This window comes from Olea europaea, chromosome 8 (assembly GCF_002742605.1).
Source record: "Olea europaea var. sylvestris chromosome 8, O_europaea_v1, whole genome shotgun sequence".
Lineage (NCBI taxonomy): Eukaryota > Viridiplantae > Streptophyta > Magnoliopsida > Lamiales > Oleaceae > Olea > Olea europaea.
Window position 1 is genome coordinate 2,814,506 of NC_036244.1, and position 21,085 is coordinate 2,835,590.

Here is a 21,085-nt window from a genome sequence, read left to right on the forward strand (position 1 = left end):
ATGTGAGTTTGTTCCATATCTAGGTACATGAGTTAAGGTATTTTCTTTGGAATGTGACATATGCCTCAGTTTCCTTTAATTCGGCAAAATCCAGGCAATCCACATTACGGTCTGACAAATAAATCACCGCAGATAGCTTGCAAAGACAACATGATGTTGATATTTGATTTGTGCTCAGAAATTATAGAAAGAAAAGGGAGCATCAAATGATCCCAAAACACTAAAGCTAATATCTCAGAGTATCCAACTTGCAAACGAAAAATAAAAAATAAAAATAAATAAGGTTGAACTCCAACTTTGAGGGCCCCCACGGCCCAGCCCTTAGAGCATCGTGAGGGAGGTACATCGCGGGATGTGTCACAGCAGGCCAGGGAATAAGAGCTTACCTGTACACTGGTGCCCACAAAGAGTCCAATTTCATATCTCAGGAATCGAACTCTCACACTGCGACTGTCAGTAAGATTGAGACTATTTCACTCTTGTCTTTTGCACCACTGGGTTATGCCCCGAGGGCTTTGCAAATGGTGTTTATGTAAGTTGGGGTAGGCATAAACAGGCAACAATAGAAATTGACACAAATAATGGGTGAAAAATACAGATTTATAATGAGCTTAGCTAATTTTTTTTTTCTCAAATAAATTTGAAGGCATTTCTTATGAACGTCGACCTCATTTGGCAAATACACTGATAAGGGATGCATTGATATAGTTGTGATGCAACAAGCCAACTACCAACCACCACAACTTCATCAATAACACTGCCATGGAGTACCCATACAAGAGCAATTGGTTGGTTTGTGCGATAATGCTAAGGATTGTGAGGTGCATGAGATTTGTGTGCAGATCAATTTGTGATATATGCTTTTGCGATTTGTAGGTGAGTAATTCTCGATGGAGTTGATTTGGGAGGAAGGATGAAGATGAAGATGAAGATGAAGATGAAGACACTCAGGGGGTTTGTTTGTTAGAGTAAATTTAGCTATCTTAATTATATGCCTATATGATTTGATAGTTTTCTTGTTTGGTGTTTACTAAAATTTTGAAATTTTTATGCAGAAAAAAATCACAATGTAATGTTTAAATATTTATGAAAAAACAGGGGTGTGGTATAATTCCCACAAAAAGAAAAAAGAGGAAAAAAAAAAAAAAGGGTAAACGTTTTACATTTTTTATTCGTGTTCAAGATTCAACTTTAAATTATTTTAATTAAATTTAATATTTCTATCAGTATACTTCTACGAAAATTTTCTTAGCCAAACATGCTATTGACATGTGCAATACTATGCATAATCTCCAAACTTTTTACTGAAGAAAATGCTTACTGGACTTTTAGTATAATCTAGGATCTCTCAATGAACCTTTATATAAAGCTATACTTCAAAGTTATAAACATCCAGAGCTTTCATAAAGCAAGAATAAACTTCAACCTCCTTAATCCAATAATATTCTCATATGGTTCTCTGATATTTAACTTATTTTCCTCCTCCTTAATTGTTGACAAGTTTTAATTTTAAAAAAAATGTTAATTAATCAATATTCCACAATTAAATCAACCAACAAAACTAAAATTAAAAGCAAAATGTGTAGTAAAAATATGGTTATCACTTGTCAAGACCCATCCATTCTTCCAATTACGGGTCGGTTGGCACTTGGCAGACTTTTATTTTTGCTTCCATTTTCTATAGAAAAATTTCATGAGAATATTATCTTAAAACCCACTTTCTCTAATAACTCTTTTAATCAAATACATTTTTTCTAAAAAATTATCAAATATATTCAAAACTAACTTAACCCAAAAGAAACTTGAAAAATGCCTAATGTACAGGCCTTGTGTTCACTGGGCCTGTATAGGCCCCCTCACATGCTGTGTGAGGGATTGGGGGATTATTTAAAAAAAAATTACCCACCCACCCCCCGTTATAATGTGTGTAACCTGTATAGGACACAAGGCCTGTACAGCCATCATTGTTCGAGAAACTTTTCACTTTTCAAAAGTTATGTCAAATGACCCTAGTATTAACAATGCTGAGAATTATATCTAGAGGCATGCTTAGCTCATTCTCAATTCTCTTCTTAGTCATTAAATTTGTGGTTACTTTAATACCTCATTTTCAATTTTCATAATATATTTATTTATAAGATTCCTAAAGATCGGTGGCACCTAAAGCAGTGTTTAAGAAAATCTAAACGAAGATATTACTCCTGAATGAGAAACTAATCCAATTCGTAATTGTTGATGTTTATAACTATCGATCAGAAATGCTCCCAAAAAGTACCGACACATTCTAGGCTAAACATGAAGTGCATTTCTCAAAATAGTAGCACGTGTGAAAGTTCTCAACGAGGTTAGTTGGGTCGTTAAAAATTGGCTACGGTTCATTTGTACAGGTACAACATAAAGACTAAATTTGACGACCAACAGAAACTTGTGACGTGTTTGGCTCGTTAAGTTGAGAAGCTCAGTTCATCTAATCATCGGCTTTGCACAATCTTGTTTTTGCTTGTCAACCCAAAGCCAACTGGAAATAGAGGATCATAGGAGTCATCTTCAGAATGCATAGGCAGTTGGTCGACACTTTTAAACCATGTCACAGGAAGCTGTCCCTGGAACTCGTGATCTCCAAAGATAACATCGGCAATTCCACCTCCTTCACTTCCGGGTAACCATGCAGCAACCAGAGCATCTATATTGTCAAAATGGCGTTGCTCTAAGGCCAAAGGCCTCCCCGATATCAAGATAACTAATGTTGGAACTTCTTCAGCAACTGCGCCTATTAGTCCAGCTCCATTAAAATGAATTGTTAGCTCTGAACTGTCACCACCAGTTTCCACGTATGGACCTTCTCCCACAACTACAATAGCAAAAGAGTAATCCTGACCTGCTATGGTGTTTGGTGATGGATTTTGCTCATATATCACTTCTGTTCTCTGTCCAACGACTTCTTTGATAGCTTCCAAAACGGTAGTGCCTGTTATAGCAAAACTGATCCCATAAATTCTCTAATACTCAAACTCAAGAGAAAGAAGAAAGAAAAGATGATTGAACTTGAAGTTGAATTATAATCAAGTGTTGAGCTGAAGAGAGCAATTTATTCCTTTAAATCTCAGCAGTAATAGTGTATTAGTTTCAAATGCAAAAAATATTTCATAGCTCGATTACAATGATGAGACAGTAAACAACTAATGAGGGCAAGTATTTTTCATGCTTTCAACAAAATCAGCGTAAACTATGGGTGAGATTAGGAGTAGCAATTTGCAACACAACCCCCTGACTCACTATGAACACAATACATTTATAGAGTTAAGGATAGACTGGAAACGTTTTCTTCTGACAAATAGGCAAACCATTTAAATAATACAAAATCGCTTGTCAACACATGAAAACTCAAATATCATGTGTCATAACACCCCATGTTATACTAGATAGACACGCACACATTGCATTCTAAGTAATTTTATTTTATTTGGGATGTAGGTATTTTGGTAAGTTGTGCTACAATTTGTCAATTTTTCATGTTTTCATGCCCTTTTTTTTAATATAAAGCCAATTCATTTGGGACCCACCAAATCTGCTCTTTTTCCTATTCAAACATTGTGTCAAGGTTTTTCTTCTAGAGTATTGGTGTTTTATGTAGAGCCCAGTTCTTTGATACAAGGAAATGAAGTTAGTGCAGTAAATATAGCCCCCGTTTGTCCCCCATTAAAATTATAATTCATTTTTCTCTTTCTTATTATCAATCACACATTCTCTAATAAAATAATATTACACGTAAATTCAAAACTTTTTCTTTTTTTTTTAACCACACATTCTTCAAAAAAATAATATTCCAAAAATTATAATCTTAAATAATGGGGGTCAAACGGGGCCATAGTAACAAATACTCCTAATGAGAGCGTGCCGAGTATTAGCTCCTGTTAAGCTCCCATTCTTTCCAAATTTTAATGATTGGAATAGTGTTTTTTTTTTTTTTTTTAAATGTGTGGTTGAAAAAGAATGAAAAGTTTTTTATTTGCGTGTAATATTATTTTATGGAAGATTGTGTGATTGAAAATAAGAGAAAGAGAAAGAAAAAGAATGAGAAAGAGAATGGGGGCCAAACGGGACTTTAATGTTATGCCATTTTTTATTTTTTATTTTGTAATGGTGGAGCAGGGATGCTTAATAATTTATATTTCTAAAGCTTAAGAATATCTTAAAAATTTATAATGGGAAACTGATTTTTAGACTTGTCCATGCTCTGCATTTTCTTATTTGATCGATAACTGTCAAATGGGGGATTAATGCAGTCCTTCAGAGATCTTTTCAATGCATGGAATTAATTTTTTTCTAGGATCTCATTTTAGAAGCAACATACTGTTATTTAAAGTTAAATAAATTTTGAAAGAGAGAGCTTACCAGTAGTTATTCTGCCACTTTTTCCTTCCCAAGTGGCAGTCCATCCTCCGCATTGATATCCAAGATCATCAGCATGTATTCCGGCAACAAGAATCCTTTCAGCATTCTTGTCCAGCGGAAGAAATGGTTTGTCTGGATTCTTCCCATTCTTTAACAAAACCAAGGACTTGCGAACTGCTTCACGAGCTAATTTTTTATGTAGCTGACACAATTTTCCCCAACATTAGAAGTCTTTTCAAGTCATAGTCATTATATTAGAAGTCCTTTCAAGTCATAGTTAATGTTTTATAGTCCCCTTCTTGTAATAGATGGGCAGGGGCTCAAGTTCATTCCACATATAGTTGGCTCATTAAACCAGAAGGAAAGAAATTAAGACACCACACATAATCATGTAAGATTGGTATATCGAAGCACTTAGTTTGACATAGGCACCAAATCATGCAAGGTAAAACTAACAAAGAAAACAGGGGAAAAAGAGAAGCATAGATGGAGAGAGAGATCATGTCCATGGGTGCATCAATCATTTCCATTTCTTTTAGCCTTTAGGTGAGTTCCCTTGTACGAATATCGAGCGACTCTGCGATATCTCTTGATTTTGGATAAATATGTCTAGGTCAAACATGTTTGAATTGTACTAAACTATAAACATATATTTTTGTTAAACAAAATAGGAATCTTCGATTACGATTTATGATTAATTTTAAACACTTAGTTTTGGGTGATTTCCCATCACATCAAGCTTTTGGTTACCAGAAATTAATGATCCCCAGTTTAGAAGTGTCAATTTGTCCAACCTTCTACAACGAAGAGTATTCCTCAGCCTCTCTTTCAGTTGTACATCGGCTGAGGGGTAGCAAGGAGCTTCAATATAATACTTCAACTTTGCCCAAGAAACGAGAAGAAAATAGAGAAATGAAGGATAAAAATTTCGTAGACACACCATACACCTATTCACTTTAATTTAAACAACAGGAATAACATTTGTCAAAGGAAGGATAAAAATTTCGTAGACACACCATACACCAATTCACTTTGATTTAAACAACAGGAACAAAATTTGTCTCATTCCACTTAATGTAACACCAATTCATTTTAAAATTGTCCTCCTATTTTTCTTTTTCTTTTCTATTTTTATTTTTGTCTTGATATGTGTCTGCTTCTAGCCCAACTATCTATAGCATCAAGTCATTTTTTCAATGAGGTGCACATCTGATAATTTTCTTCTAACATAACCACTCAAGTGCTACTTAAGCATTTAAAGCGTATTCACCTTTTGCTTTATTAGTTCTTGTGTTAGTGCATAACTTAAAAGAAAAGATAACCAATGCTATGGAGATTGTGAACTCACATCACAGCTAACTGTATCCAGTAAAGATCTATTGCTCAGGGGAAATTCAAAGAGGCCAGCAGCAAACTTCACTCTCAGAATTCTTTCAACTGCATCATCAATTCTTGCCATTGATATTTTTTCTGACTTCACCAGATGTGTCAAATCTTCCAAAAATATTTGATATCGAAGAGGAACCATCACCTATAAATCACATAATAACACAGATGAAGGCATAGATTAGGAAATTTCTTGGATTGCCTAAACAACAAGACATCCTCTACCATATCGATTCCTGCATTGATGGCACACAGAACGCTTTGCCGATAGTTTGACCCATGAGGACTAGAAAGCCGGTCAAGGCCTTCAGAATCAGAAATGATAAATCCCTGGAAAAAAATATCCAACTCTAATAAGTATGTGCTGAAATTTTGTTTACTTCTGCAGACTGCAGCATTTAATTTCTGCTTCAAAACAGATGTCAATAGCCTGTACTGTGGTTGTCAAATCACAAAAGATACAGGTAACTAAACAAGGAACACTGCAGAGAATGCCAACCATAAACTAGAAGCTCCCTGTTCAGCATCCCTGAATCCGGATATCGCCTTTGGGCCATTTGTTTTAGCTGTTAAAAGTTTAGCGCCCCCAAACCCATCCCCTGTAAAGATCTATATCTTTTTTTTTATTATTCATGTCAACCTCACGATCTTGCTTAGAGAAGTAACAGAAAGAAAAAGTAGAAACTGAAAGCAGTTAATAAAATCTTTTTTCACTTGTAGTTATGCATTTCTTTATACCCGTGACTCATAACAGCAGAATAGTTTGTAAATATTTTTTCATATACAATTTGAAGTTAAGAATTACCAATTCCGGTGGGAATAGGCTCTGTTACCATGAAAGCAGGTGCTAGGGAGAATAAAATCATATTCTATGTTCACTATTGATTTCCCATAATATTACACAGCTATTCATAGTGTATTACAACCAAACATATAAGCAACTAGTCAAATCAAATCCAGTTTGGGAAACAAAATGTGCTTAAAAATAGGTAATCCACCATAATTTTATCATAAAGAATCTGCTATAATTTAAGAAAGTTGACATTTTTTACAAATTACGACTAAACCCAATCATCCCATACAAATCTTTCCTTGTACCAAACTACACATTCTTCTTGGCTGAATGAGTGCACGGATGTAATAACACAATACTACATGAGCATCACACATGCGTAAAAGATGCATAAGATTGGGCTTATGTATTTCTTAGTGGGAATGAATAACTGTTTGCTGCTGCAAAATAACATTGTAACTTAATTATGTATTTAAAGTGTTCCTTATAATCCTGTTGTCCAATGGTGCTCATGTTAGGCGCCTATGTTAATGTGCTTTTTCTGTTGTAGACTGTACAACAGTCTGATTGGGCTTTGAAAGTGTCAAGTCATGTTCACATGCGCGCACGTGAGCACGAGAAACAATTGTTTCCATACTTTCTTGTTCAGTGATGTGGATAGTGAATGTTCATCTGTGTTAATGACGCCAGTTTCTAGACTATGTTTAGCATGATAATCATAAGAATGATGGTTTGATTTCAAGGAAGAATATGAGATTTAATTTTCTATGGAACTTAATAGCTTTGGCATTTTTAATCTTTATATTTGACCTGATTTTCAGGTGATATGACATACTTTAACTTTTCCATGAACAATAAATGTGTTGCTACATCGTTTCTACATTGTCAGGATATCATTAGCACCAGCCAAAACACAAGCAAGATTTAATATCCACGCAATGCAAAAATAGTATGGGTTTGGGACGTCCCTTGCAAAACTTGCCATCTGCTTACCTTAAATCCAAGCTTCTCTTTCAAGATCTGTGTAAGAAGAAAATGGCTAGTATGTAATTTTGTCCCATTCCAGCTAGAGTAGGACGCCATGATAGTACAAACCCCCTGAGAAATACAATCCAGATAAGGAGCCATGTGGACTCTCTCTAGTTCATCATATGACAATATGGTATCCCCCTCATTCGTGCCTTTTTTAGTGCCACCATCTCCTACAAAATGCTTTGCACATGCAACAACATTTTCTCTGGAGTTAAATACGTTGATCAGTGAAAGAAAAGATAAAGGGAAAGAAATTCAATGTACAAAACAAAGTTGAAGATAAAGAAGACACGGATTGAGGGAAACAAAAGATTTATTGTATGGAAGAACAGAAAAATTGTTAAGCAACCACAAAAAAACACGTTATAACTTACAACTTCAAAAGAATTATAAAGAGTTCTAAATCTACTGGTTGTAGTTCAATTAGTTGAGATGAAAAGGATGAAAAGGATAAACTAATTCTAAAAGTCAAATCACCTTTTTCTACGTTTTTCTTTCCTTCTCAAATTTTATTGAAGAAAAAAGTGATAATTTGTTAATATTAAAATCATAGGACCGATAATTAAAAGCATAGAAACAAATGAATCCAAAACCAAGCAAAACAAATAAGGCACATTACAATTCATATTTTCGATGTGGACCAACAGAAGGATAGTTTAAGTCTTGTCTACCTTCCAGCTACAAATGGGTAACCATTTGGGTGTCCTGGTGGTGGTTTTCCTTGCAAGCCCTCCACTATGGAGGTCATCTTTCTAACTACCTCAGTGTCCTCCCCAAAACTCTCATAGCATCTTCCCCATCTAGGATCTCTACACACCTGTCACAATCATCTGCAAATAACTATCATGCCAGTAATTGTTCAAGACAACAGACCAAGTGCAGTCGACTCAGAACCACAAAAGAGAACGGCCATAACAAACTGTCATGTGCTAAACATAGAACACGGGCTTCAAGCATCTACGACCTAAATTATAACTAATACTATTGATCTTTCAGAGAGAAACTTTAGGAATTTTATTTTCAATATCTCAATTAATGAACTGTCAATGACGAAGAATGAATAACTAACTTCGACTGTCCTTTGTCATTACATTATCACAAAAGTTCAAAGGCATCAATCACAACATTGCCTCTAGCTATAGTGAATTAATCATTCATTTCACTGGAATAACTTATCTATTCCATTACAAAACATATTCTAACATTTAACACTTTTAACTTGAAAATAACTATTTAAATACCAAAAAGACACAGATATTCGGTAACTGTGAATCATAACAACTTACAGCTACACACGGAGCAAAAGTATAGTGAATGCCACTCGCCCTTACTTCAAGAGCTGTGGCAACGCCAATTCTTCGAGCCAAGTCAGCATCTCTGAATAAGTACCGTCATATTGCTTATAATCAGCATTATCAAGCATTTGTAAAATAAAGTGCACCTACACTCCGTATATAGCGAAATCATATAATCAAATCAAAAATTTACCTGGTGGCTCCGAGCCCTATGTTGTGAGGAAAAATGGTGGCACCATAGACATTATTGTTACCGTGCACAGCATCAATCCCATATAGCAGTGGGATTCCAAGCCGCGACTCGAGAGCAGCCTTCTGGTAATTATCTACCATGTCAGCCCAATCCGAAGACTTTGCATTCTCGAACGGCCAACTTCCACCAGCACTCAGTATACTCCCTACGAAACCATCCACCAAAAAAGAAATAAATTCCTGGCTGTAATTCATTACAAAAAGAAAAAAAAAAAGGGTCTAATGCAAGAAATAAAATGTATATATATGTATGTATTAACTATTGTTATAGAGTTTAATACTAAAGTGGACCTATGCAGAGGTCTTTGACGGCTGAAGGGGTGGCGACGCTGAGTTCGATCTGGGTCATCTGACCGATCTTTTCTCGGAGAGACATCCGAGATAGTAGGTCTTTAATTCTGACTTCGATGCTGCAATTTGGGTCCTTGTACATGCAAATCATCGTTTTATCCGTGCTCATGTTTTCCCACAGTTTTTTGCTTTTACAAATTACAAATTTGTAATGAAGTATTTGGATCAGAGATGACAAATGGAGGTTTTATCTGTGAAATGCTTTCCGACATCTTCTTCCTTACAAGGGCAACTTATAATTATCATTTTTAGTACTAATCTTTCGGTTGTTTCAATTTAACCCCCGAACTTACAAGATCGTTTCAGTTTAATAAACCCTCCTCCCTCTTTTGCCTGACTCGATATTGGCTTAGAATCTAGCTCAAACCAAAAAAGAGGCGAAGAGTGGCGCTGCAGCAGTTTGTGAAACTACCCATCTTAAGTAATAGTGGCGCTTCTATATATAGCAACAGCTTCGTCCTTTTCTCGTCTAGATTATCCTGTCCAAGTTTCTCTGATACTTCCTTCTTTAATTTATAATCTGCTCTTGTACCTGTTTAAGGATTGGAAAAAAAGAAGAAATTTCTGAGTAAATTTACTGTTTTTTCAGGTTCCTGTAGCTCTTAGTCGAGTATCATGATTACTTTTGTTTGTGGGCTCAGATTGTCATTTTTCCTTATGCTTTCATGAAATGATTAAAAGTTTTGCAATCTTGGTGCACGTAAGAGGGTATTTAGAAAACATGATTGTTGTACATTTTCAAATGCTTCATAACTTGCTATTTTAAGCACTTTTGTTGTCTGTTTATGATGTTTTTGGGTCATCCTTCTATAAAACTGTTCTATAGTGTTTAAAATTAATATTTATGTTTGTGTCTAAGATGGATTTTTATTACTTTTGTTGCTATAATCAGTGAGACGGGCTAAGGCCTACATGCATCTGTCTTTCCGAAGTTTTGCTACTTCAAATTCAGGGAAGATTCGAGTACAGAGAAAGTAATTACTCTTCTGTGCTGCCTCATTCTCCTCAAAATTTACTCTGTGAAGTAAGGTTTTCATGGTTCAATCTGGCTATCTAATTCTTCATATGGCTGTTTTCTCAGGAAAAAAAGACTTGATGAAGTATGTCTTGAAAGATATCAGCAGTATAGCCGAACATTCATACAATCATGGATTCAGCAAGGTCGGTGATCTTTGTCTTTGGATGCTGACTGTTTGGTTTCTGCCTGTGTCTGAGAACACATATCATGGACATTGTCATTGTGCGTGCATTCAGGATCTCTCTTAAATCATATAATCACACAGAAATACCAAAACTTTTAAGGATATATCGATACTTATCATGGAAATTATGAGCCTTTACCTCCAATACTTTTGATGTAAAGAAAAAGTGAACGAACATAGAGTACTAATACCATGTAACAATCACCTAATGATCCAACTTCAGACCTTTTTACTTTGACAGAATAATGTATTGATACATTTTTAATTGTTCATTATATAATTGGATGCATTTTCTGCAATATATCTACCACTTCAATGTCCCAAGGCCAAGCACTTCCTACTTCTCTCCCTACACTACTTTCTGAACCCGCCTAATCCATGCCTGCAAATGGCAATATTAAGAAATTGGTTCGAGAATGAAGAAGCAGTGAATTACCAAATTGATTCATTGGTTATCAGACTTTGTTGACCAACTGTTCGAATCTAAATTTCAAAAAATGAACATAACAGTCCATAATTTATGCTGCTTATGTTTTTCTGAATATTGGTGATTTCTGTCTTGCTTATACTTTTTTCCTTTGCCAAATCATAAGGTCCTGTACAATCCCCATATTCCTACCTACGTTTTTTCTTCTTTTCTCTTGGTATTGAGCCCGCAGGACTTAAGAGTTTAGCCTGCAAACTTCTTAGATTTTCTGATTTCATACTCAACTTGAGATTTGCTAGGAACTTATGGAACTTTCTCAATTGATGAACATGTGGAAGCTGACTGTTTCTTACACTTTCTTCCTTATACCTTCCAACCATACATCACTATAGGCAAAGTAGTAGTTCATGGAAAAGTGGTAAACAAAGCTGGAACGCCAATCTCTGACAAAGCTGTTGTGGAGATCAAGGCTGAAGTTCCAAAATATGTATGTAGGTGATTACTCTCTGAAAACTACCTATATTGGCTTCCTATATATCATATCAAATTTACGGTTGCTTTGGTGAGCTTAAACAACTATTATGATTTTTCTCTTGATGTGAACTTCAGAGCAGGACACAAGTTAGGGGTGCCATTGAACAACTAGGGATTGATGTTTCTGGAAAGGTAGCTCTTGATTCAGGGTTATCAACTGGAGGATTTACTGATTGCTTACTTCAGCATGGTGCTTCATTTGTTTATGGAGTTGATGTAGGATATGGACAGGTGGGACTTTGGAAATTGTATCTAGTGCTCAGGAACATGTTTTGGTTTACATTCTTTATATATCAATTACCCTGAATAAAGTGAACGCAAAAAGGTTCCAGTTTCTATAATCATATGTAGGGTACGTGTGGTCTATAATGTGTCCTGGGCGTAACACACTGCCTAAACCATACAACAAATAACGAAAAGAGAACTGATTGTTAAGTTTTCCTGTTGATTTTTGTTTTTATATGTAATAAGTCTATGCTAGTTTTTTTTACGTTAGTTTCTTGCTCAATTCAGGATTCAAATGAGGCCTAAAACATTTGATAGATTATGGGTGACTTTAATAAATTCTTGCTTATTAAAAGGCAAAATTAATACAGTTTGAGAATGATGTTATAACACAAAATAAATAAATTAAGCATTTGTAATGGTAGAGGAACTTGAGAAGCTTATGTTTTAGTCGCATAGATATACGTGTGCTGTATCTCCACCACCTTCTAAGTCTGATTGGATTATGATGGAAAAGTCGAGGAAAATGAACACATGAATAAATAGCATAAAGAGATGCATGGTTCTTGTTCTAATAAATTGAGGGTTCTTATCTTTTTAGGTAGCAGACAAAATTCGTCGAGACAATCGCATATCTGTCATAGAACGGACAAATCTAAGATATCTTTCAGAACTCCCACAAATGGTTGATCTGGTCACTTTAGACCTTTCCTTTATTTCCATACTAACAGTAAGTTCTCAAAGAGGATACAATCACTTCTTCTTCCAGCATTTGGTCAAAGTGAGACAATACTACATTCTCATTTATTTCCTCTTATTATCTCTTCTGATAAGTAGTTTATCCATTTTGTCTTTTTCCTTCCACTATGAAGGTCATGCCTGCTGTGATCAGTCTGATGAAAGAAGAAGCTACACTAGTTACTTTGATTAAACCTCAATTTGAGGCTCGCAGATCCCAAGTATGCAATTTTTGCCTTCCATCTTTGGTGTTTGAATGCTTCTTTACATTTTTATTTTATTTATTTTTGTAGTTATAATTGAGAAAAAATACTTGTTCAATTCTCAAGAAATACCTTCAAAGTAATTAAACACTTACAAGTGCTCTTTATAGTCCAAGGCTTATTTGCGACTTTTCAACTAAATAAATAACAGTTCCCTTCTCGTACAAGATTGATCTAAAACTTCCTTTTCATGGTGGAATACGGATTTATTGGGAGGAAATAATGGAAGCTACATGGTTGAGCTCCCTTAATTAAGTGGTTCCTTATTCTGAAAAAACCACCACCTTGATAAAGTCATAAAGAAAAGTAATAATGGCTGATCATGTATATTTTATGGGAAAGCATATTGAGAAGTGATTAATTTAAAAATTAATTGATAAAGTTGTGGATCCTACGGAATGTGGGGAATGAAAAGTATATTTAACCAAGTATATTTAACCAGCTTAGATTACAATTTAATCACTTCCTGAATATGCGCTAACCATGGTTATATTCACCCACATGGACTCCTAAGTGTTTATGCATGTGTATAAATGGTAGCACATTTTTTTTTCTCAACACCTTTGCTATTATTGAGGTATAGTCGTTAAAATCTTGTCATCTTGAACAGTGTGATTATTTGAGTAAACTCGTTAAATTTTCTGTTCAGGTGGGAGGCAGGGGAATTGTGAGAGATCCTTTAGTCCATCAAGAGGTAGTGTTTTCTTTACTTAGTCTTTACTTCACCATCCATATGACTGTCACATATATCCTTTTGTTGTAAAGTAGATGATTGCAATCTTGCTCTTAAAAGCAAAACTGTATACGTTGTGTGAAAACTACACTGATAATTTCAGTACCTGCTGAAGTCTTCAACATCGATTACAGTCGGTGTAAAAGATGGTAAAAACCATCAGCCCAGACTTAACTAAGATAGGCATATTCTTCGTATTAAAGGCCTGGTGTATAGAAAGTAAATATTTTTTCTATGTTTTTTGTTTTTTTTTAATTTTGGTGGGAGCGTTAAAGAAAAATTTCTTAAAATAACTTCTTGGTGAAATTCTAATTTCATTTCTTTTTAAAAATAAATAAGCGTGTTGATGTGAAAGGACCCAATTGTTTCAATTCAGTTTTGTACTTGTTTTCTTTTCTTTTCCTTTATCATAATCCTTTATTGTGGAATTATAGTGTTTGCCAAATATGTTGAGAGAAGGGAAATGAAGATCTTGATATAGTTGCCTGAAAATGTTGAGGAACGAAAGATAGGAAGTACTAAAATCTTCATATTTGTTTCATGTCGTCTTGCTGTATTATCATCTTCAGACAAATCATTGTATAGTAGTAACTGGATGCCTCATTTGTTCATCGTGATAGGTGATTGAGAAGATCATAAGGGGCGTACAAGATCATGAATTTCATTGCAAAGGTTGGATTGAGTCTCCTATTAAGGGAGCTGAAGGAAACAAAAGAATTTCTGGCCTGTTTTAGCCGACTGGCTACCAGAGACATTATTCCAATTTCAAACGTGCCTGAGCACAAAGAAAACTAAACTTTTCCAGGGTTTTAGGCAATCCACAAAATTGGCGACTTGGTAATTGAAGAATATACTAGGAAGTTTGCCTTTTTTTGTACAAAGGTGTGACTAGAGTTCCTTCTCTGCATAAGTATTCTTTTTATATTTCCTGAGCAGTTCCACTTATCAGCCAGAGATGGTAAAACAGTAGCACTAGTACAGTTTACAACAGAGGAGGATGGAATCTTGGAGATATGAAAGTTATAAGCCATTGCATATGAGAACAAAAGGAGCCCCTTTATGGTCTCAAATAGGTGGTGTATTTTAGCAGCCTGCACATGGTCATCCCAGAGAAATGGCCGAGCCGGTTTTGTAGTTTTTACTTTTTACACTTCCATTCGAGGGAAATGGATTCAATAACCTGTTAAAATGTTTACTGACAGTTTTATCTTAACGAAGAAATTGTTTGTATCTATGCATGTTGCATGCATTCAACCCGACAATGTACAAAATGTTGCTGCATCTTTTGTAATGATTCTTCTGTGAAGTGAATAGATCCCAAGTATGAGATGAATTTTTGTTTGTTAAAGATAATTCAAAATAAACTCGTATATAGAAGATGTGCAAACGAAAATTAATGGCAAGAAAATGTATGTCACGCTAAATAGAGATTGCCTCTAAATGTGTGTACAACAGAGTAAATAAAAGATGTACCAAAGTCTAAAAGTCCATGCATAATTTAATGCTTTTGTTTGATGAGTGAATTTCAGATTTTAAGTTTCGTAGAAGATAATTAGAGATTCATGGAGACATATCTAAAAGGTCATTAGAATTGTCTCATAAGACCTACATTGAAAAAGTTTTGGAAAAGTTCAGGATAAGTAATGTGCACGAGTGGAGCACTCATTGTTAAAGGTCATAAATTCACTCTGATGAAATGTGCAATACATGAATACCAAAAAGAACACATGGTTTCGATAACCTATGCTTCCACCATTGACAGCTTGATGTATGCACAAGTCTATATTAGACCTGACATTGCATTCGCAATTGGTCAACTACACAGATATCTGATGAGTGATTTACACTCATTATATTATGTCATTAATTTCATGATTTTGTTATTTTGGAGAGTATTTTAGAAGTGCTAACAAGTGATTTTGGTGTTGTTTTGTAGATTGAAACTATGAAAATTTTCTCGATGCTCTCAATGTTCCGTTCATTGATGCGATACTACAAATTCCAAACTATACGAAATTTTTGAAAGAGATGTTGACAAAGAAAAGAAAGCTTCCAGAGTTTGAAACTGTGGCATTAACTGAGGAAAGTAGTGCAAGAGTTCAGAGAAAATTGCCTCCTAAATTGAAGGATCCAAGGAGTTTTTTTACCAATTTCAATTGGAAATTCCTATTCAATTAATGCATTGTGTGACATTGGTCCTAGTATCAATTTAATGTCATATTCTGCTTACAGAAAATTGGGACTAGGTGAAGTCAACTCAACATCAATAACGCTACAACTAGCTGATAGAACAATCGCAAGGCCACGTGGCAAAGTTGAGGATGTACTCGTAAAAGTAGGAAATTTAACATTTCTTGTGGATTTCATTGTATTGGACATATCAGAAGATCGAGACATTCCAATTATATTGGGTCGACCATTCTTAGCAACAGGATGAACCCTTATTAACATGGAGAAGGGAGAACTAATCTTGAAGGTGGAGGACAAGCAGTACATATTCAATATTTACATCCAATATGAAAAACCTCCCAATAAAAATGATTGCTATAGAATTGATAAAGAAGAGCTACCTGATCAACGAAACTGTCAGAACAAAAAAACAAATGGAGAACTTCTTGGTAGAGAAAAGAATGGACAAATCAAAATTTGGAGAGCAAAAAAGGACTGCATTATTGAAAATTGCACAAAGTGCAATGATGGAATAACTTGGTTTGAGCCACCATGATAATTCAGCGGCACAAGTCAAGCTAATGACTTAAAAGAAGCGATTTTTGGGAGGCAACTCAAGCTTTTATTTTATTTTATTTATTTTGTTTTCAAAGTTCTAGGATAGTTTAATTTATAGTTTATTTAGGAATCATCACCCATACCCCCCTCTACTCATAGGTCTTGGAGTAATTAAGTTGGTTATTAGATGTTTGAGCTAAGTAATCCTTGTTCCATGAGTTTAATTTTTCAAATTTAATTTTTCAGAAACATGACGTCGTGGAACACTCAAACCAACATGGATATGGAGAAAATGGGATAAATCTCAAGTTTGGGGGGAAATGTAGAAGAAGGGTCGATCAAATGCAACACCAAGACACCACAACATTATAGGCAATACTGACATTTCATGGAAGTCCTCCTCCTTTTTCTTTAAATTTTACATTAAGGACAATGTTTCAGTTAAGTTTGAGAGAGTGACATCATTTGCTTACATTGTTGAGTTTCTCGAATGTTTATGTGTGATTTGCTTGTTTTATGTGTTTGTGTTTTTATTAAAAAGAAAAAAAGAACAAAAAATTCATTTCGTGTTTTTGCATGCTTGTGTGTATTAGATAACCTTGCCGGTGATATGTGTAATTGAGAAAATGCCTTGATTTATGAATTGTGGACGAGTTATGTGTTTGAGTTAGATTTTTGCTTATTCATGTGAAACGAAGATTATTTTTTGCACGTGAGTTGATTGTAACGTTGTGTATGAGGAGGTTGATTCACGTTTATAGGTTGAAATAGAGAACTTAGATGCTAAACCCAAACAACCATTAAAATTTTCAATACCCTTAAACCAAACTTAAGACATTTAGATGATTGCACTGTTGTAGGGAAATTTGGAGATAAATGTGGATTTCGTGTGTGTTAATTTTTGTGTGGATTGTCTGAGACCAATATGATGAACATTGGGTGAAAACCTTAAGTTAGAGGTCAATTTTCGAGGATAGGTGTTTAATAAGGGGTATTGCACTAATCACCGCATAAAAAAAAGATCACAATGAGGACAACTTTAATAATCTCATTGTGAATCATCTTTTCGTAGCCTTTATGACTCGAGTGATTAAACCTGTAAGGGTTTAAAATATGGTGCCCTAAAGTCATCTGATTTGGGAGTCATCGGCCTAAAACTCGCAGGGGTTATTTAGAAAGTTTAAGGAAGAGACATCCGCACAAAGAGTGATTAAAGAATGAAGATATATATGAAAAAAAAAGAGAAAAAAATAGATATCAAATGCCTTGATTAAGCCCCGAACACTTGTTTTAGAGGATTACACCTTTGATAAGGAGTTAGTAACTTGGTTGATTCCTAGAGGTTGAAGCAGTCAAAAATAAGGAGAATTCTCATTTGTTGACATGTGGAACTACAATCAGTAAAATCTAACCAAATTTGAGTGGTGTAAGAAATTAGTATTGAAAATTTAACATTAGGTTACACCCTTGAAAAGAGAAAAGAAAATAAGTTTGGGGGTGTGTGAATCCTACGAGTAAAGTAAGGAAAAATTTGACTTCTAAGGTCGGGAATTGGGTCAACTTATTATTGTACAGCGTTGCACTTGACTCTCTCCACACACACACCCATTTTGCATTGAATATGTGAGAATTTAGGTTTTGCATTATAACTTTGAAGTGGTTCATGGAATCGAAGTTGTGTTTTTAATCCTGAGACATGAAGGCAAGCTATCTAACGAAATTTATTTTAAGTGATTTTGTTTGTCTTAGTTGCACTTGTGTGTCCATTAATTATTTTATGGGTTTTGGTGTTTGCTCGAGGACAAGCAAAAGATTAAGTTTGGGGGTGTTTGATGAGTGATTTACACTCATTATATTATGCCATTAATTTCATGATTTTGCTATCTTGAAGAGTATTTTAGAAGTGCTAACAAGTGATTTTGGTATTGTTTTGTAGATTGATGGAAGTAGAAAAAAACAAGAGCTAAAAGAGGTCAAAGGAAGGAAATAGGCAAAAGCTAGCGAAATTGGATGAAATTACCAAAATGTAAGAGATCCAAAGTTCGAGAATTAAAATGCAATTAATCAAAAGTCGTGTTGAAACTTGAAATGAAGATCCGAGAGTTCTAGAAGCCAATTGGATGAAGGAAGGTGTCAAAGGGATCAAATTTAGTCAAGATATGATCATAAATCATTTTCCAACCAAAAAATTCTGCACCGGGTTTTTAGCCTCATATTGAGACTCATTTTTTTTACATAGCAAACAATCAAATTAGAGAATAATATCTGAAGTAAAGTTGTAGCCCTTTGAGTTACCTTTCCAACGCATCTTGAATCGCCTCAATCGGATATCGGGAGAAAGAATTATGATAAAAATACTAAAAACTGTGCAGTGCAACCGAAGTAGTCCTCAGCGCCCAGGCGCCATGATGCTGAAATTTTGACAAAAAGTAAGCGCCCAGGCGCCGCCGTGCGGGAGTAATTTTTTGGGTTTTACCATTCTTTCTCGGCCCAACTCATCTCCAAATCTTTCCCTAAACTCCAAGAGATTATAAATACACAATTGAAGACCTAAATTAGGAAGGAGCCGCATACTAAAAATCTGTGGGATCAAGCCACGTTCTTGACATATTGGAGTGAAGACAACAATAAGGGGGATTCAAAAGAGAAATTCAAGAATATTAACACCAAGAATTGAAGATTAGAAGCATTCATTGGAAGAGGAAGGAGATCTTGGTGCAAGAATTCTACTTTTCTTCTACATCTTTATTACAAACTCGGTGATGTATTCTAAGACAAATTCCTACTTTTCTTCTTGTATTATGAGTAGCTAAATTCATTGTTATGGGGAATAATATAACCAATTGAGATCTTTTACATTTTCTTATTAAGACTTTCAATTTTTAATTCTTCCACGCGTTGATTTTGTTATGAGTTGAATGCATTAAATTATCTGATCAATAATTTGATGAATTTTGTGAATTCTTTACTTATAGATATATGAGTTTAGGATTTAAATCATGTAGTAAAATTCAGTACATTGTTACAACACATAGAGATACCTATACCATTTATTGCGGTCATAATTAAATTCCTAAGACATAGAACTCATTTAAGTAAGTTGAATTTGCATAGAGATATGAAATTTATTTAGTTGAATAGGTTCAATGAGAACTCGAGAGGGATAAATTGAATATAATAAGAGAATTCGACCGAGCACTACATTAGAATTGGATTTTAATTTGAGATGTAAAGGTGATCAATTGGTGAAGTTATTCTACCCTAACATCCATTCATTATTTGATTCTCCAACCAATCGTGTGAACATTCATTTATTTTCTAGAATTTAGATTAAAACCTAGATTCTACAACCTTTAATTTGTTTTACTCAAATAGTAGTTAAAGAAAAATTGAATTAAGTATTAGAAAATAGTCCTTGTGGGATCGACAATCAGGACTCTTAGGTCCACTATTACTTGTTACGGGTCGAACACTTGCAAAACAAAATTTTACAACAATATCCAAGTAATTCGGGTATAGAACATTGAAAAACTACAAAAAAAAGTGATGAAGTATCTTCAAGGAACCAAAGACTACGGAGTGACATACTAGCATTTCGATAATTTTGAAATTTTTGGATATATGAATTCAAATTTTGCTGGATGTGTAGACACAAAAAAGTCTACTTCAAGATACGTTTTTTTTCCTAGTTGGATGAGTTGTATTTTAGAGAAGCAGTAAGCATACTATAATTGAATCGTCTACCATGGAGGTGGAATTCATTGGTTGCTATGGAGTTACAACAAAGGCTTTACAGTTGAGAATTTTTGTTAAAGGCTTAAGAGTTGACGATACTATAAAGAAGCCTTTGAAGATTTATCGTGATAATTCGACAATAATTTTTTTCAAGAAATAACAAAAGTGGAAGTTGAAGCAAACATATCCACATAAAGTATTCGATTGTCATAAATCATATAAAGAAAAATGAATTGGAGATTTAGCATATCAAGACAGACTTGTCAGATAAAGTTTATAAAGATTATGTTAAGAATATGAGACTTGCTTGCTCAATCATGATAATCTGATCTCTATTTTTAAGATCATTGTTTTGGTATTTGAAACAATATTATTAGTGCGCTTAAAGTTTGTAATCAACATCCATTGTGGTTATTAAAATTCAGTACATGGTCATATTAAGTACTCATGTTATATTTATTTGTTGGATCTGTGAACTAAGTTGGAGAAACCGTTTATGGTTGCATATTCAATTTAAAGATTAAGTAAATTAGATGGTGGGTTGATCAATTGTCTTAGTAACTTCTCATTTGGCTATTGAAGGGAAGTTATTGTAGAAGAAAATCGTCACTTCTATGATGGATGGATATTGTTAAGTGGTTTTTAAATGTTAAAATACCAAAGGGTCCTTAGACAAATTTGTACAAAATTTCCTTCAGAATTTTCTCTCTCAAAATGGAAAATCGCGTGTTTGTTTCATCATGTAAAGGGGTTATCAAGTGGAGGCTAGAAGGCCTGTTGGTGTTGTGAGACTTCTTTTTAATTACAGATTTTAATAACGTGACTGGAGGTAAACATTTAATGTATAACATCTTAAGAACATTAGTAGTCACGACGAGCAAATCAACGACGACTTGTCAGAGCTTGACATGTTGTTCGTGTAAGTGTTATGCCCTAGATCCAATCGATTTAGGTTGTAAACGCTTTTAATATATTTAATGCATTTGATTTTGGCGAG

The 21,085-nt window shown here is 34.5% G+C and overlaps 2 protein-coding genes across 3 annotated transcripts; one reads left to right on the plus strand and one right to left on the minus strand.

The window, feature by feature from the left end:
* Window positions 1–2,287: 2,287 nt before the first annotated feature.
* LOC111398515 (beta-glucosidase BoGH3B-like) lies at window positions 2,288–9,613 on the minus strand. 2 transcript variants are annotated; one of them, XM_023025452.1, is made up of 9 exons: window positions 9,445–9,613; window positions 9,095–9,299; window positions 8,893–8,983; window positions 8,278–8,423; window positions 7,568–7,811; window positions 6,007–6,111; window positions 5,744–5,926; window positions 4,396–4,597; window positions 2,288–2,968 (listed from the first exon to the last, which is right to left on the minus strand). In XM_023025452.1, exons 1-9 carry the CDS (start codon window positions 9,611–9,613, stop codon window positions 2,472–2,474), a joined length of 1,842 nt encoding a protein of 613 aa, XP_022881220.1. In that variant the 3' UTR covers window positions 2,288–2,471. The 2 variants fall into 2 exon arrangements, with proteins under 2 accessions (XP_022881220.1, XP_022881221.1); XM_023025453.1 differs by lacking the exons at window positions 9,095–9,299; window positions 9,445–9,613 and having other exon boundaries at window positions 8,278–8,436; window positions 8,893–8,982.
* A 23-nt stretch (window positions 9,614–9,636) lies between these two features.
* On the plus strand, window positions 9,637–14,880 carry LOC111398516 (hemolysin A). Its single transcript, XM_023025454.1, is given in 10 exon segments — window positions 9,637–9,925; window positions 10,397–10,478; window positions 10,586–10,665; window positions 11,526–11,620; window positions 11,743–11,898; window positions 12,494–12,622; window positions 12,765–12,851; window positions 13,543–13,587; window positions 14,247–14,336; window positions 14,338–14,880. Coding segments are annotated over 10 exon segments (849 nt in total). The 5' UTR covers window positions 9,637–9,924; the 3' UTR covers window positions 14,422–14,880.
* Window positions 14,881–21,085: the final 6,205 nt, after the last annotated feature.

Bases quoted from the DNA above. Each gene is read 5' to 3' on its own strand.
- LOC111398515 (XM_023025452.1), bottom strand. From the start codon at position 9,613: ATGAGCACGGATAAAACGATGATTTGCATGTACAAGGACCCAAATTGC. The intron at 8,984-9,094 runs GTAAATTTTTGA...GTACTTATTCAG, and splicing joins ATAGGGCTCGGAGCCACCAG to AGATGCTGACTTGGCTCGAA. The intron at 5,927-6,006 runs GTAGAGGATGTC...TGTGATTTATAG, and splicing joins TCAATGCAGGAATCGATATG to GTGATGGTTCCTCTTCGATA.